This window comes from Thunnus maccoyii, chromosome 7 (assembly GCF_910596095.1).
Source record: "Thunnus maccoyii chromosome 7, fThuMac1.1, whole genome shotgun sequence".
NCBI lineage: Eukaryota > Metazoa > Chordata > Actinopteri > Scombriformes > Scombridae > Thunnus > Thunnus maccoyii.
Genome location: NC_056539.1, coordinates 27072748 through 27087760, shown reverse-complemented (window position 1 = coordinate 27087760; position 15013 = coordinate 27072748). Strand labels below are relative to the sequence as shown.

Sequence of the window (15013 nt, the reverse complement as noted above, 5' to 3'; positions counted from 1 at the left end):
CGATCTGTCCTGAGACCTCGACACTCTGACCGTCTTTAACCTCGACCTCTCCTTCTTCTCTGCCCTGTGAGAAGGAAAGACAAGAAGAAAAGACTGAGAGAAATGCTAAGAGATAAAAAAAGACGCCAAAACAAAGAACAGAGAGAGCATGGATGGAGGCAAATACAAAAAAGTGTAGCTGAAACGAGGCTTCTGTTTGAATCTGTATTTACGTGTTGGTTTTTCAGACAAAGTTTAAAAAGAAGTTCCTTTTGTGCAGGATATATTTATTAACAGGTATGTAGGGAAATATTTGTTCTTCAGAAGCATATCAGTCATCCATCTTGGGACTTTCTTCTGCAACTTCCTACATTATTCATCGCTTAAGTGGTCAGTTCTATTTGCGGAGGGATAGTCCCTCTAAAGCTCGTCTCATGTCTAGAAGACCATAAACACAGAATCACCATGATGCAGCTGAAAACATCTGGAATGAACTACTTTAACCCCTCATATCTTTTCACTTTTCAAAATACAATCAAAGAGAAAATATCATATAATAACCTTTTACTCAAGAGGTTATTTTGCAGCTTATTATGTTAGAATTTAGTTTTTTTTTGGCAATCTCTTTCATATTTCAGAAGCGCTATGATATTTGGGGATTTCTGAGGGAGCTGATTGAATTTCATGACTTTAATATCCACAGCTTACGTAACTTGATAGCATGTTCATATCCGCTAATCTGAATGTGCTGTGATTACCTTGTACTAAATGCAAAGGGATGAGAGTGAGACAAGATTAAAACAGTTTGGACATAAAGTAGAAAAGACGGTTTGGTCAAGGTCCTGCTAATGAGACAGGTTTGTCTCCTGAGTTTAAATTTAGATTTGAGGGCCATTTCCTGCTGGTGGTCACATCCAACACTTGAATTTTAAATAAGGTGAATATCCAGTGTCTTAGATAAGGGACCTGCTCCTCTGTTGAAGCCTCATTTTCTAATTTGGGTTGAAAAGCCAGATGCATTTTTATACTAAATCTTGCATAATGCAGTTTTTAATCTCCTAAATTCAGCCAAAAAAAAAAAAAAAAAAATCACAGACCAGCAGCATTGTGGTCCACAGCAAAAATTACAGTAATAACTAAAGGAAAAATGCTGGACTGCAGGCCTCCTTTGGTTTTAATCCCTGATGACAAGTCGGCTCTGAAAGGCTTTACAACCCGACACTACCTTCATATGAGCACATTTACACTTCTGCTTCGGCAAATAAGTTGTCTTTGCTTCTCCTCTCCTCTCTACCCAGCCTGCCTCTGCTTTCCTCCTCTATCTAAGGAGGAGTGGAGAGAGGAAAGGAGAGGACCAGAGGGGAGGAAAGGATATGAGGAGAGGAGAGGAATGAGATAGAGAGGAGGGGGAAGAGGCTGAGAGGATGAGGATGAGGTGGAGAAGAAAGAGGAGGAGAAGAAGGGATGAGGATGAGGAGTGGAGGGGAGGAGGAGGAGGAGGAAAGAAAGAGGGGAGAGGAAGATGAGAGAAAAGAGAAGAGGAGGAAGAGGAGAGGAAGTGGAGAAAAGGGGAGCAGAGGAAGAGACTAGCATGAGGGGGAGAGGAGAGGAGAGAAGGAGATGATGCAGAGAGAAGAGGAGGAGCAGGTGGAGCAGAAAGAAGAGAGGACGAGGAGGAGTAAAAGGAGTAAAAGAGAAAGAAGGAGAGGCAGTTGAGCATAAAGAGGAGGGGAAGAAGGAGAAAAAGGAAGAGAAGGAGAGGAAAAGAGAAGAAGAAGAGAGGGCGAGGAAAGGAGCAGAGGAGAGGAGAGACAGAGAGGGAGGAGGACAAGTGAGCCAGACAGGAAATCTATTGAGATCAGATGACAGCCTTTATCAAAAGACTAATTAACTTCACGTTCTTCACACCAGACCTTATATTTCTCCAACCTCTAACGATCCCACATATTATAACTTCTGGTATTCTTCTATTATACTTCATATTCTAAAAGCTCGGTCTATAATACATGAAGTCATATTATCCTTTTACTTTAACAGTTATTCCTTTTACCCCTGATGCATCAGCCTCTAACAGCCCAAATTCTCTCACCCAACCTCTACTCTAACACCTCAGTCTATTAATACCCCATCGCCCAAACCCATGACAATCTTCACATCCATCCCTCCCACGTTCTATTTGCTCACTCCCACTCACTTCTTGCTGCCTCTAATCCCTCCATCCCTCTTTCACTTATTCTCTGTCAATTTAACACTCCCTCACTTTCCTTCCTTCCACTCCATCACTTTCCACATCCCTCCCTCCCTCCCTCCCTCCCTCCGCGTCACCTCCCTCGGTGCCACGAACGGTTCTAAATCAGCTCCTCCTCCTCCCACCTCAGAAACCTATCAACATCCGTCTGTCACCTCCTCCACCGAGGAAACAAGGAGGGAGAGAGAGGTGAGAGGAGGGATTATTGCTATATTTCTATTACAGGCATAAATTCAGCAGATTCAACGTGCCGATGATGCCTGCGGTTATTGAGCCCAACATAAAAATGACAGACCAAAGTAAATGGAAACCAATTACTGTTGAAATCTTTGCACACTGACAGTTTCCACAAAACAACAACCATGTTGTTTTTTATCGTAGTGACATTTCTCAAGTGTACAGTGACAGCATACACTTGGAAATCAACAGTTTGGTCTAGTGTTTAGTATGCCACATATAGACGTCATTTTACACTTTTATTGCATGCCACACTGTGTGAGACAGGTCTAATAAAATCTTGGTGGCGATCAGTTTTGAGGCATGTCAGGTGGCGTGATGAATGCCGGGTGAACCGCAGCGCTACGATGTAAACAGAAAAAAAAAACAAATGCAAGCAGAGGCATGTCATCGACTCATTTCATCCATCTGCACTGCTCTCGTGTTTTGAGAATATAGCGAGCAATAAACAAGCTTTGCCCGTGGTGCTGTCACGTCTACATAAGAAAAACTCAAAAGAAGGAAGAGCAGATGAGTATGGACACGTCGCAGCCGGGGAAAAGAGAGCTGTTGATTTTGCAACATGAGTTTGAGGTAAATATGTTTTTAGCAGTCACTTTATGCTCCCAGTGGATTCTGAATAATTTCCTGTCATATCCTGATAGGTTGTTTTGTAGGCATGAGTTGCTGAAGCAGTCACATTGTAAGAATGTGGTTCTAAATTTCTGACACTGTTAGAATTAGACACAGTCTGTGTTGCCGAAGCTTTAAATCGTCTGTCGGTGTACTGCTGTTTTTGATTGATTTCACCACATTTATGTCATGACTGCCAACTTTGTCTGGAACAACCTAAAATCACAAAGTATATAGGAGCCTTTAGTCAGATGGAGTAGAATAGGTTGAGCTGTCAGAACTGTGTTTTAGAGATTGAGATTTTTAGAGGTTTTACTTTTTTCTCTCTGGTTGATAGTCACCTCTGACCATACCCAACAGTGATGTCACAGGGTCCTGCAGTACACCTGTACACCACTGCAACTAGGTGAGATGTTGCACCACTGGAGGCTAGCATAAACAAGATATTCAGGGGGTGTTATGTTACTCTTTTAAAACAGTTTGTATGAAAATGCCACAGATTGTTACTTAAAGTTATGCCTCCAAGAGTCGTCAGCACACAGGGCGATTCAAAAAAGAGAAACATTTTGTTTAAGAAATAAGAATCAATAAACTCTGACCTCCTGCGGCTGGGGATGACCCCGACTTCGGGGCAGTTTGGGGGTGGGGGGCTGAGGTGACGTGCTGGCCACCACTCCTCTTCGCCAGCACTGCTCACGTGGAGGATATCCCCGAAGTGAAATGGCAGAGCCTGATTGGGCGCGCTCAGATCTGACGCGCTCCCATCGTAGTCGAACAACGCTCTGCAGACAGAGAGACAAATAATTACACAGTAAGAAATGTTTGAATATTCACCATACATTTCACATTAATTCCAAATAAGAAATAGAGAACAAACTTTTGTTATGACATCTTTCACATTTCTCACAACTGTTGACAACAACTCGACACTTATAATAGTTACTTATAAACAGTTTGAGATTAAATAACCTGACAAAACAAGACAGAGAGGCAAACAGAGAGCTGTCGTAGTAAGTAAGAGCCGAAACAGCTGAGGACTGTTTTCCTGCACTATTAATTCATGACCTTGTCTGTGTGTGTATATGCCTTTCTGTGTGTGTCTGCAATTATACACATCTTTGTGTGTGTGTGTGTGTGTCAGTCTGTTTGTGCACATTTATATGTTTCTATGTATGTTGTGAGTCTGAGTGCGTGTGTGTGTGTCGGAACGGTGATCTGTCTCTGTGACCACAGAGTTCCAAACCTGTCCAGAGGGAAAAGGGAAAGGGAAAGTAGGCCAGCAATGTGTGTGTGTGTGTGTGTGTCTGTGTGTGTGCGTGTGTGTGCAAAGGAACTAGAGCTGAAATAACAGGCATCCCCTAAAGTCCCCACTGCCTTCATCAATAAAACAGAACAGAGACAGAGAAGGAGAAATCTAGAGAGAAAGAGAGAGAGCCAGACATCCGTAAAAAAAAAAACAACAAAAAAAACACCACCTTATGTTTTAATGATGTTAGATAAAAGTAAGATTTCCACATAGCACATTACAGTCAAAGTTGGCTGCAAAAACAATCTGTCTGTCTCCACTGGACTGGATTCATACAAGCTGCTGTTAATGACTAACACTGTAATTAAGGGTACAGATGTCTAATAGAAATGTGATCTTATGACCACAAGGTCAAAAGTTCAGATCCTGTTTTGATGCAGCTGTGAAGGAATTTGACCTTTGCTAACTGCTGCAGTGACGCTACTCCATGGTCAACAGTACAGTAGAGTACTGTCATCATCAGATCAGAGGAAACTGAGTTTTGTTTTAATCTACAGTTGTGGTGTTTTTTTAAAAATATATTATATACAAAAATAGCAACTTAATGAGATATTTAGAGATGTTTCTCTATTGTCATAAAGTGAATAATTTGAATGATGGCTTAAATAGTAAAGATAGCATGTTAAAGGTCCCAGAAGGAAATATTATATTAAAACCCAGTATGCACGTACGTAAAGCAGATGTATAAACTGTGCATAGTCATACTGTGTAACTCTCTAAGGAATCCTTTCAAATGTTTTTCAACTATTATTCAATTTAAGAAAATGTAGAGAGACCATATATTTGGACAATGTATAATATATAAATTTCCCTGAGGGGATCAATAAAGTTTTTCTGACTCTGAATATGAACTAAATGGATAATGTTTTTGTTTAGTCTTCCATCTTTGGTCGTGTATGAGTGTTTTGATGTGTGCAAATCTGTCTTAAGTGATTGCTGAAAGTACTGAGGCAGCTGTGTTTCAGGAGGCAAAGCTGGTCAGAGGGTCAGTGGTTCGATCCCCGGCTCCTGCAGTCTGCATGTCGAAGTGTCCATTTACCATTTAATGGCAGACCATCTTGCCACTTATGTTATTATATGTTATATAAATGCAACCCTGCATTTATATTAGTGAGTTTACATAACATGCAGTAAAGGGAAGCTGCCAGATTTGAGTGTAAAAGTAACCTTCTTTTCATTCATAATATTATTATTGCATACAGTTGATACTTATAGAAAAAAAATAGAATAAAAATAAACATGTGCACTATCATTTGAAGAGCTCCGTACACCCTGAATCGTTTTTTTTTTTGCAGCTGCCAGGTTACAATGATAGATGGTGTGTAGTATTATTAAGGCCACAGCTGCAGTATGTAAGTGTAACTCTAAATCAATTACCTGTTCTCAGTGTTACAGTTGTTTTAATTCCTATGTGGGAACCTCTGAAATCTAATTACACGAGTCAAGGAACATATTAATTACCGCAGTGTGTAACAGGAATATGTAGTCTCATTTTACACTGCCCTTTTCCCAGTGAGCGCTGTCGGAATTTTAAACATTAAATACAAAGTTAGTGTTGGTTTTTGCAGAGCCAGCAGCTTATTTTCCAAACTGTATTGCAGTTTAACTTTGCACTCAATACTCATATAGTATTACTGCGTATGATCATGCAACACTTTCTATCCCGAAATCCTTGATTCAGATGAGGAAAAAAACTTACATGGATGCAATAAATGGACATATGTATTATACAGGCTTAGTAGTAATTCGATAGATGTTCTTTATCAATACTGTATGTCTAACATTTGCTAATACCATATAAATGAACAGTCAGCTCTATCAGAGTGCTCCAAATAGCCCTAAAGCAATCTGAAACCAAAATATTCTGTTTCAAGAAGCCAAGGTCATAAAGCATTTACTTAAAATGCTTCAAAATTGATATCTACACCATAAATCAGTACAGCAGAGAGAAGTATCATTTTTTTGTGCCCAGTGAAACACAACCTTCAGCTCTCAAACCTCAATCTAGAATTAATGCATCAATTATTTGTTAAAAATCCTTTGATCAGATTCTCAAAGTCCTGGACATTAGCAGACTGACTATCAAGTCTCTTATAAACCTTTTTACCTCTAATGCTTGGATAGCAGAAAAGTCCAAATATGTTAGAGGAATATATAAATTAAAAATTAAAATAGAAATATTTTGAAAAATATACTCTATAGTTTATAAGGGAATGTGACTTTATCTTCTTATTCTTTCCTTGCCTATGCAGGTACCGTAGATCTTTGTGTTAGCAGTGAAATATACAATTACAATGCAGAGCTATCAGGCCATTCGGTGTGTTTAAAATAGTGGAGTGGATGTAAAATGAGGAGAGAGAAGGACGATGACTCGATAGAAGAACAGAGAAGAGCACAAACACACACACCTTCCACACACAGGACAGTCGTACATGTTACCTCGCCTCAGCGAGATTTCCTCTGAGGAAAGGTTATTCCGTGTCTTACAAATTATGCATATGGTAAAAAAAAAAAAAAAAAAAAAAAAAAAAAATCCTACCATGCACACATGCATGCATGACCACACACATACAGCAGCCCAGAGCACCAGACACCGCGATCTATCATGCCACCATCCACCTCAGCTCGACCAATCAGCTGCCAGTCCGAGCCTTCCTCCTTAATATTTTTATGCTGATTGATCACTTATGGGTGGTAACCAGATACAGGTGCTTCACATATGACAGTGATTTATCATGTGGCTTGTTGGGAGGAGGGGGGGGGGGGGGTTACTACATTATTTTACATAACCTTGAAATGATCATGGCCTGATTTTGACTGTAGACTCGGAGGAATGTTGTCATTAAGATTCAGCACGTAAACTGCTTAACTTACAGAGGGTGTCATGATAATTATCTGATATATGCATATTTTCCTTGTTAAATCTATCATGATACGGTACAGTCATGTACAGAGAGCTCAGTTTTATCAAATATTTGTTAAGGGGTTTCAGAGTTATATCTCTAAAGCGTTTGGAGCTTTTCTCTTGGTTTAAGTTTGATGTGTTTTGTTCTGAATTAAGGCAAAACTGCCTTTATGTACGCTATTTTTCTATGAAACTCTATGCAAAAGCTCAATATTAAGCTTTAATATTTTATGTGAGACACTCAATAAGGAGCAGTTTTGTTTTGGTCTTTGAACCTGCTGTTTTGCTGTTGGACTATTGACTCTTAAAGCAGTTACACAGAAAAAAAAAATCATAGCTCTTCTTCTGACATTGATTGTGTTTTGCTTTCATTTTATTGCTGTAAAATATTTGTCTGCAACTGTTTGTTCTCTCCAGCCAGGTCCTCTTTGAGAAAATATAGTGCAACAACTTGAAATTGCTGTTGCCCTCGACGGTAAAGAGGCTCCCCGGCATATAACGAACATTTTTGTTTCGTTGTGTTTCGTTCCACATACTAAGCCTTTTTGTTTAGAGAAAAACTGCTGAGAGGAAAGTGGATATTGTGTTTATATAGCACAATTTCATCAAAATGCAGTTCAATGTGCTTTTCATAACAATAAAATAATCACATAAAGTGGTGGTGGACATTGTGACGCAGACTTCTTCTAATTTAATCAAATGAGCAGTGGACAAGCCATTTCTCTTCGTTTTTAGCGGGAAAAAAACAAATAAAAAATAGTGGGTGCTCACTGAATTTATGCTAATGATAATCATGCCTATGGGTGACTGCTTAAAAATTTAACAAGGGTGACGGCAAGCAGCTGCAATGTCATGTTTCCCTGTGTTTTCCTATTGAATCTGCTATTCGCTAAGGAGATCACACACTATACGACACACTATAAGAAATGAAATGGAATTTAATATCAACTAGAATCATATTTCAGTAGACTATGAAAAAAAAACAGACAAACAAAAAACAGCGACTATGAGTCAGACATTCAGGCTGTTTCTCAGTCAGTCAGATAAACCAGATGACCAGTCAGTGTGATAAATCTCTGACACTTGTTGGACTACATTTCCCAGATGGCTGAATGTGACCTCTGGCCTCTAGCTCCCTGACCAGACACAACCTCAGCCCTCCTCTCTGTGTGAGTCAGCGTGTGTGTGTGTGAGAGAGAGAGTGTGTGTAGTTCAAGGTGACTCTGTCCCAGCTGCTGCTGCTTTCTCCTTCCAGGCCACTTGCACATAGTTCAGGTCAGATGTTCCTTTCATGCAGAGTACATGTCAGCTGTACTTAAATCTGAGTTTTGAAGTATTTTATGTGATTTTTTTTGTCATCAGACATAAAAACAAACATGGGAAGAAGTGAAGCGTGATGTGTTTTGCTGCTCATTTCTTTGCTTCGCATCTTTCTTCAAATTTCACCAAACTTTACTACTCTTGAGAAAAACCACCATCATAAATCTGCTGTTTACTGGGCAGTATCTACATAGTTAATACATGAAAAAGGAATAAGAAAAATGTGAACGTGAAACCATCTAACTATAAAGCAAGGAATCTCTCTCTGTCTGTCTGTTTCTGTATGTATGTTTGTCCTCTGCATATCTTGAAAACCATTCATCCGATATACTTCACACCTGGCGTTTGTATTGCTTGGGACTCAAGGAAGTGCAGTGTCAAATTTGAAGTTGGTTAGATAAGCAGTTCTTGAGAAATATACAAAAAAACCTCATAAACAATGTTGATTTGCTTCTTCTGCCTGTGGAGTCAACGAGTGGAAATACGGACAGCGCCACTCTGCCATTGCAAACCACATTGTGGTCAAAGGTGGGATTACATCCGTAGTGTTAATGACTTGAAAAAGAAGACTTAAGCTCTACTGTTGAACTATCTACTGTGAATGAAAGTTGGAACTGCAGTCCATCTAACTAAAAAGCAAGGAATCTGTCTATCTGTATGTATGTGTGTCCTTTGCATATCTCAAGAGCAATTCATCCAACCAACTTCACTTGGCGGGTACTGGACATGCAATGTTGAATTTGGTGCAATTTGGACACGTGACACATTTACCATTAATAAACTTTGAATATACAAGTGAACAGCGTGCTGCTCAGCCCTGTGTCTGAGTGCAGCGGGGGCTGTTTGATATAAACACCATCACATCACGGCAGGGCGGGGCTTCAGGGCTCTGACTCGACTTCACACTTGGTGGGTGTACTGCTGACGACCCAAGGAAGTGCATTGTTGAGCATGAAGTTGTTTGGACCTGCGACAGTTTTAATAAACTTTGAATACACAAGCAAACAGCGAGCCGCTCAGCTCTGTGTCTGAGTGCAGCGGGGGCTGTTTGATATTAACACCATCACATCACAGTGGGGTGGGGCTTCTGGGCTCTGACTTACTGAGTGGGACAAAGGCACACGCCCCACTCAGTTAAAGTGCCCGAGAGAGTGTACAGGAGAAAAAACAGAGGCGGAGGCAGTAAAACTAGCCAATAGGAGTGCAGACATATTCGATTTGCAACAAAATCCACCAATGGAAGGCCGTAACCTCAGTTTAGTCCCACTGGTCAAGTTTCTGTCTAGATTTAAACCATTTAGTTTATTAATTAATTATTGTTTTAATTCATACGTTTGGCAATTGATACATATATATGCGGTTCTCGAGAAATAATAAGCAATCGTCCTGTTCCGAACAGGCACATTGTGAATGGGCACTGCACTAGTGAAAGGAAATAAGAAAAATGTTAATGTGAAACCATATCCTGAATTTGAATCATTAAAGGTACAGTGTGAAGGATTTAGTGGCATCTAGCGGTGAGGCTGCAGATTGCAACCAACTGAATATCCCACCCCCTCCCCTTTCAAACATGTGGGAGAAGCTATGGTGGCTGCAAAACTCGCAAAAAATGTGAAAGGCCCTCTCTAGAGCCAGTATTTGGTTTGTCCATTCTGGGCTACTGTAGAAACATGGCAGTGAAACATGGCAGAGAGGACCTGCTCCCTAAGAAGATGTAAAGGCTCATTCTAAGGTAACAAAAACACAACAATTCTTATTTTCTGGTGATTATACACTAATTAAAACATACTGAATATTATATTGTATTTCTGCCAATAGGTCCCCCTAAATCTTACACACTGGTCCTTTAACACCTTTATATGCTCATTTACTTCTCTTCTGTGCACAAACCCTAAAATGAAGACACAAATGAAAATGGTTCCTGTTCTTGAATCGTTTAGATTACAGTCATGACCCTGCTGTCTTCTGAAAGTCTTTGGAGTTTACTAATATAATTGTATGAATTATTAATTATTAGACATGGTAAAATAAAAGATTGTAAGATTTTTAAACTGTTCTGTTTTGTATGCAGTCTTGTTACAAAATAAGCAACTCTTGTCTCAGTGATCGAGGAATCTTAATGTGATTTACATGGAAAAATCATGAGGCTTTGTGCTTTCAAATGATAAAGTATCAAAGTTCAGTTAGTTCAGTTTATCATTCAAGGAAAAGTATCAATTTTTTAATCTAATAGTGAAATACACATCTATAAAATGGTAAATACTTTTTAATTAAAAACAAACAAACAACAACCTGTTTTGAAATCATTGCCAGCTGTAGCTTAACTGATAAAACTTAATAACATGTTATTTTTGTCCTTGAAGACTCAACAATGGATTCATTAGTGTTACCGTCAGAGCTGCCTGTGTTTGTTCTCCACGTTATTGATCCTCCAAGAGATCCAGTGTGACTAATCTGGACTCAGCGACCTATTGTTTAATCAATATCTAAAAATGTGATTCTTTTGAAGAAAGGATCTTGAAAGTGTAGTTTTGTTAGGACTGAAACTGCTTCTGGGCTCTGCAGAGGAACCTAAGGAGAGACGGGGTGATTCAGAGAAGACTAAACGACGAGGACAGGCAAGGACAAGAACAACAGAAGGACAGAGAGAGAGAGAGAGGAAGTTGACAGGCGATGGATGTGTTTGTGTGTGAGTGTGAGACAGTATTTGCCAGACAATCTAATTGTGATTTCAGATGTGATAACCCCTCTTTCAACCTCTCACACACACACAAAACGTTGAGGAGACAGCTGAGATAAGACCTTATAATAGTTGTGTCACACTGAAGGACACTAGACAATCAGTCACCTCTGTCTATTGTGTATGTGTGTATTGTGGGTTACCTGACGTAAAGTGTGCGTTTCTGTGTGGAGCGGAGCGACGTGGAGCTGGAACTGACACTGCTGGTCATCATCTGTTCTCTCAGGTCATGGATCTTCGCCTCGAAACGACTGTACTCTACACACACACACACACAGACACACACACACAAAGAGGACAAATATTGTTAGACCCAGCAGAACTGAGATACATCTTAGCTTCCTTCTTTAGAGCTTTGGAAGAGGCCTGATCATTTACATCTTTGTACATGTTCCCTTTAAAAATAATCCTTACCTCAACTGATTAAATATTCAAAGAATCTCATTTAAAATACTTTTAAAAGCTACCTGTTACTCCACATTAGCAGCAGCTGAGTGACAGCGATTTTTTTACGCTTCAGTCATCTTTGCTCAGTAGTTCAGAAACCACTTTACATGCGGTAGATCAAAGGGAGGAGCAGGTGCATGAACAAACACAGATGCAGGTGATGGAAGTTAATGTACTGTGTCATATGCAATCACATTTCCAAATGAGGTACAAGCGCAACATGTATTAAGACATAATGAAAATTGCACCCAATTTCTTTCACATGCAACATTTACACTCGGGCTGCGACTAACAATTATTATCAATTAATCTGCCGTTTATTTCCTCGATTAATCAATAATCGTTTAGTCTGTGAAATGGCAGAAAATAGTAAAAACATGACCGTATCAATTTCAATGACAAGCATGGAATCATCACGTTTGAAAAGCTGAAAACCTTTGGCATATTTGCTTAAAAAAATAACTAAAATGATTATTCGATCATCAAAATAGTTGATGATTAATTTTCTGATGATCCACTAATGATGACTATGATCCACAACTGTTGATCTCACACACACACACACAGACATACACACAGACGTGGAGAGGCAGAAACACATCTTGAACTGTCAACACATTCTCCTGAGCCATAATCTAAAAGTCTGTTTGATCTGAATATGAACTCCTGTTACATCAGACCAGATCCTTATCAATAACATCACAAAAACACACGTACCTACACACGCAAACAGTCAGTTAGAGACTACTGCGATGACTCAGATACATCACGTCACTAAAAATAAGCATTAACAAATTTCTTCATGTCAATTGGAAGGTTATTTATATCTGTTACATCCTGCAGTGTCCATGGAAATGATGTGTCTCGGCCTCACAATCAGACTGCCGTTTTGTTTCACTTCATTCGTTCACTTTTCTATTGCTATTTTTCACAAATGTAGCTACATTTGCTTGCTAGCTTTGTAGAAAGATGACGTCCCCACTTGTTATTGGGCAGAACTCCAGTAATATTTTTATTGCTGAACATATATCAGAGGTCTTAAACCAGGCAGTCAGTGTTTTCATATTTCCTTCCTTCCTCCACTAATATGCCAACAACTAATTACATTTTTAGGTTTTCAAGTCTATCATTCAATTGAAATTGGATTTCAATCTCTTTCATACAGTTTAACCATGTGAATAACAATGATTTGAAAGTAAGTTTCTTTTTGACTACGGATATACTCTAAGCCATGCGACAGACAAATCTGTCATACATGACAGCTAGACATGTTAGATCAATCTGACTTGAGCTGTCCACATGTGGTGTTGTACATGACAAACAAATAGACAAAGTCTGCACTGATCACAAGCGTCATATTATACATGCACACTGATTTCACACAGTGACATCCAAGCAGCTCAGCAGTGGTGTGACACTGCATCATTGGTGCAGTGTTATTTGGCTCATATTTGCTGCTTGGCTGGAATTAAACAGACCTACAAGAAACACACAAGGCTGGAAAGAAAAAGCAAAAATCACTGAATTTCCTGCAAAATGGCTGCATTTGTTTCCATTCGTTTTCACCCTTGCACGCACCAATTATAAAACTGTAATCTGGACATGTGGATTCATTTATTCCTCTTAAACATGCAAATTCACAACAAAAAATTGCTGATGTCTTGTACGCAAATACAACATTTATAAACAGCACTTTAAGTTTAATTGCTAGGAACAACTGTATCCCCATCTCACTTGAACAACAATTAGTAAATTGCGAGAGCGCAACCAGTTGGCCAATCGATGCAAAGTGCAATGATTTGCTCAAACACTCAGCATAGCAGCCCTGTGCTTTAGTATCCTCCTGCTACATGCAGCAACAACACTTTAGTTTCTGACCCATTTTTTTTCTAGTGGCTATAAAAATGTCATTGGGCCTCTTTAATTATAAATGTACATTACTTATGGAAATTCACAAAGTGCAAAAACAAATGACATAATGTCTCCTCTGATGGGAAATCGTGGCTTTTGGGATGATGGTCTTCCTCGAGCACAAAAAAGTAAAAAATATTTGCTTTTAACCAACAAGCTGATGTCTCTGTTTGGCATTAAAATGTGCTATTTTTGATTCAGAGTGGCTGAACAAACAGCAGATGTGTGTTGTAATAAATCTGTACTGACTGTCTTCTAGTCTTAACACCACACAGCTTCCCAGAAACCCCTGAACTAACACACGGATGACAACGCCGCTGGCAATAAGCCTGAAAAAGCCCTTCTGAAGGATGTCCCTGTGTGTGTGTGTGCATGTGTGTGTGTGTGTGTGTGTGTGTGTGTGTGTCCCTGAACCATTACTGTGGACTACAGAATCTAATTAACCCTGAGTAATTCAATCATACTCGAGGTACACACGGTCATGCACACACACACACACACACACACACACACACACACACACTCTGGGACCTGCAGTATCTGCTGATGTTTCCTTGCTTTCTCCCTATTTCTGTTTTCCTTTCCTTGTTTCACTCTCTGCATACACACACCAGCCTACAATACCGAGATATCATCCCTGATTTCCCCTGAAGTGTTAAATAATCTGACACATTGATAGTCACAGACACAAACAACTAAATTGCACTGAAACATCTCAAAGCCACACCGACTGACGTGATCTCTCATACTTTTATCTCGAGCTATTTTAAAACAAACACCGATGGATTAGTTGTTAGAGGACAAAAAGGTTCACCTTCATGTGTCCAGGATTTAACTGGTAAACATCACGAACTAGGTTTCAGTGCCAAATACGCATAGAAGCAAAACTTCCTTCAGTTTTCCATCATGAGAGGATAATTAAGGTGACATTTTGCTGAAAATTTCATTTCTTGCTAACCTTAAATATTTTCATCACTGACCTCAGTCTGGCATTTTCAATCTTGGACCGGCATCAGCTCTAATCCAGTATGAAATGATGGATTAACACTTCCTAATTCTGTTTGTTTCACTCCATAGAATGATCACACACACACATCAAAATCATCAGACATCGTATGAACTTTCACATCATCAGCATCTCACCGCCTGTGTCAACACACATCGCTTCGATACAGCATTATGGGATTAAGCACGAGAGAGTGAGACCGAGAGAGAGAGAGAGAGACATTAGAGGGAGGGAGAAAACAAGACAGACTGAAATGAGAGAGGAAAAAAAAGGAGTAAAGAGGAGGAGAGTGACTGACTGAG

At 39.5% G+C, this 15013-nt stretch overlaps 1 protein-coding gene across 1 annotated transcript in view; it reads right to left on the bottom strand.

The window, feature by feature from the left end:
• The window catches only part of LOC121900946 (disks large homolog 1-like), a 118228-nt gene that overhangs the window by 12598 nt on the left and 90617 nt on the right, over positions 1–15013 (bottom strand). Inside the window, exons 16-18 of the mRNA XM_042417538.1 lie at positions 11491–11605; positions 3676–3858; positions 1–64 (exon numbers count right to left, since the gene is read on the bottom strand). Coding sequence (XP_042273472.1) covers positions 1–64; positions 3676–3858; positions 11491–11605 — 362 coding nt within the window. The remainder of the gene's footprint in view (positions 65–3675; positions 3859–11490; positions 11606–15013) is intronic.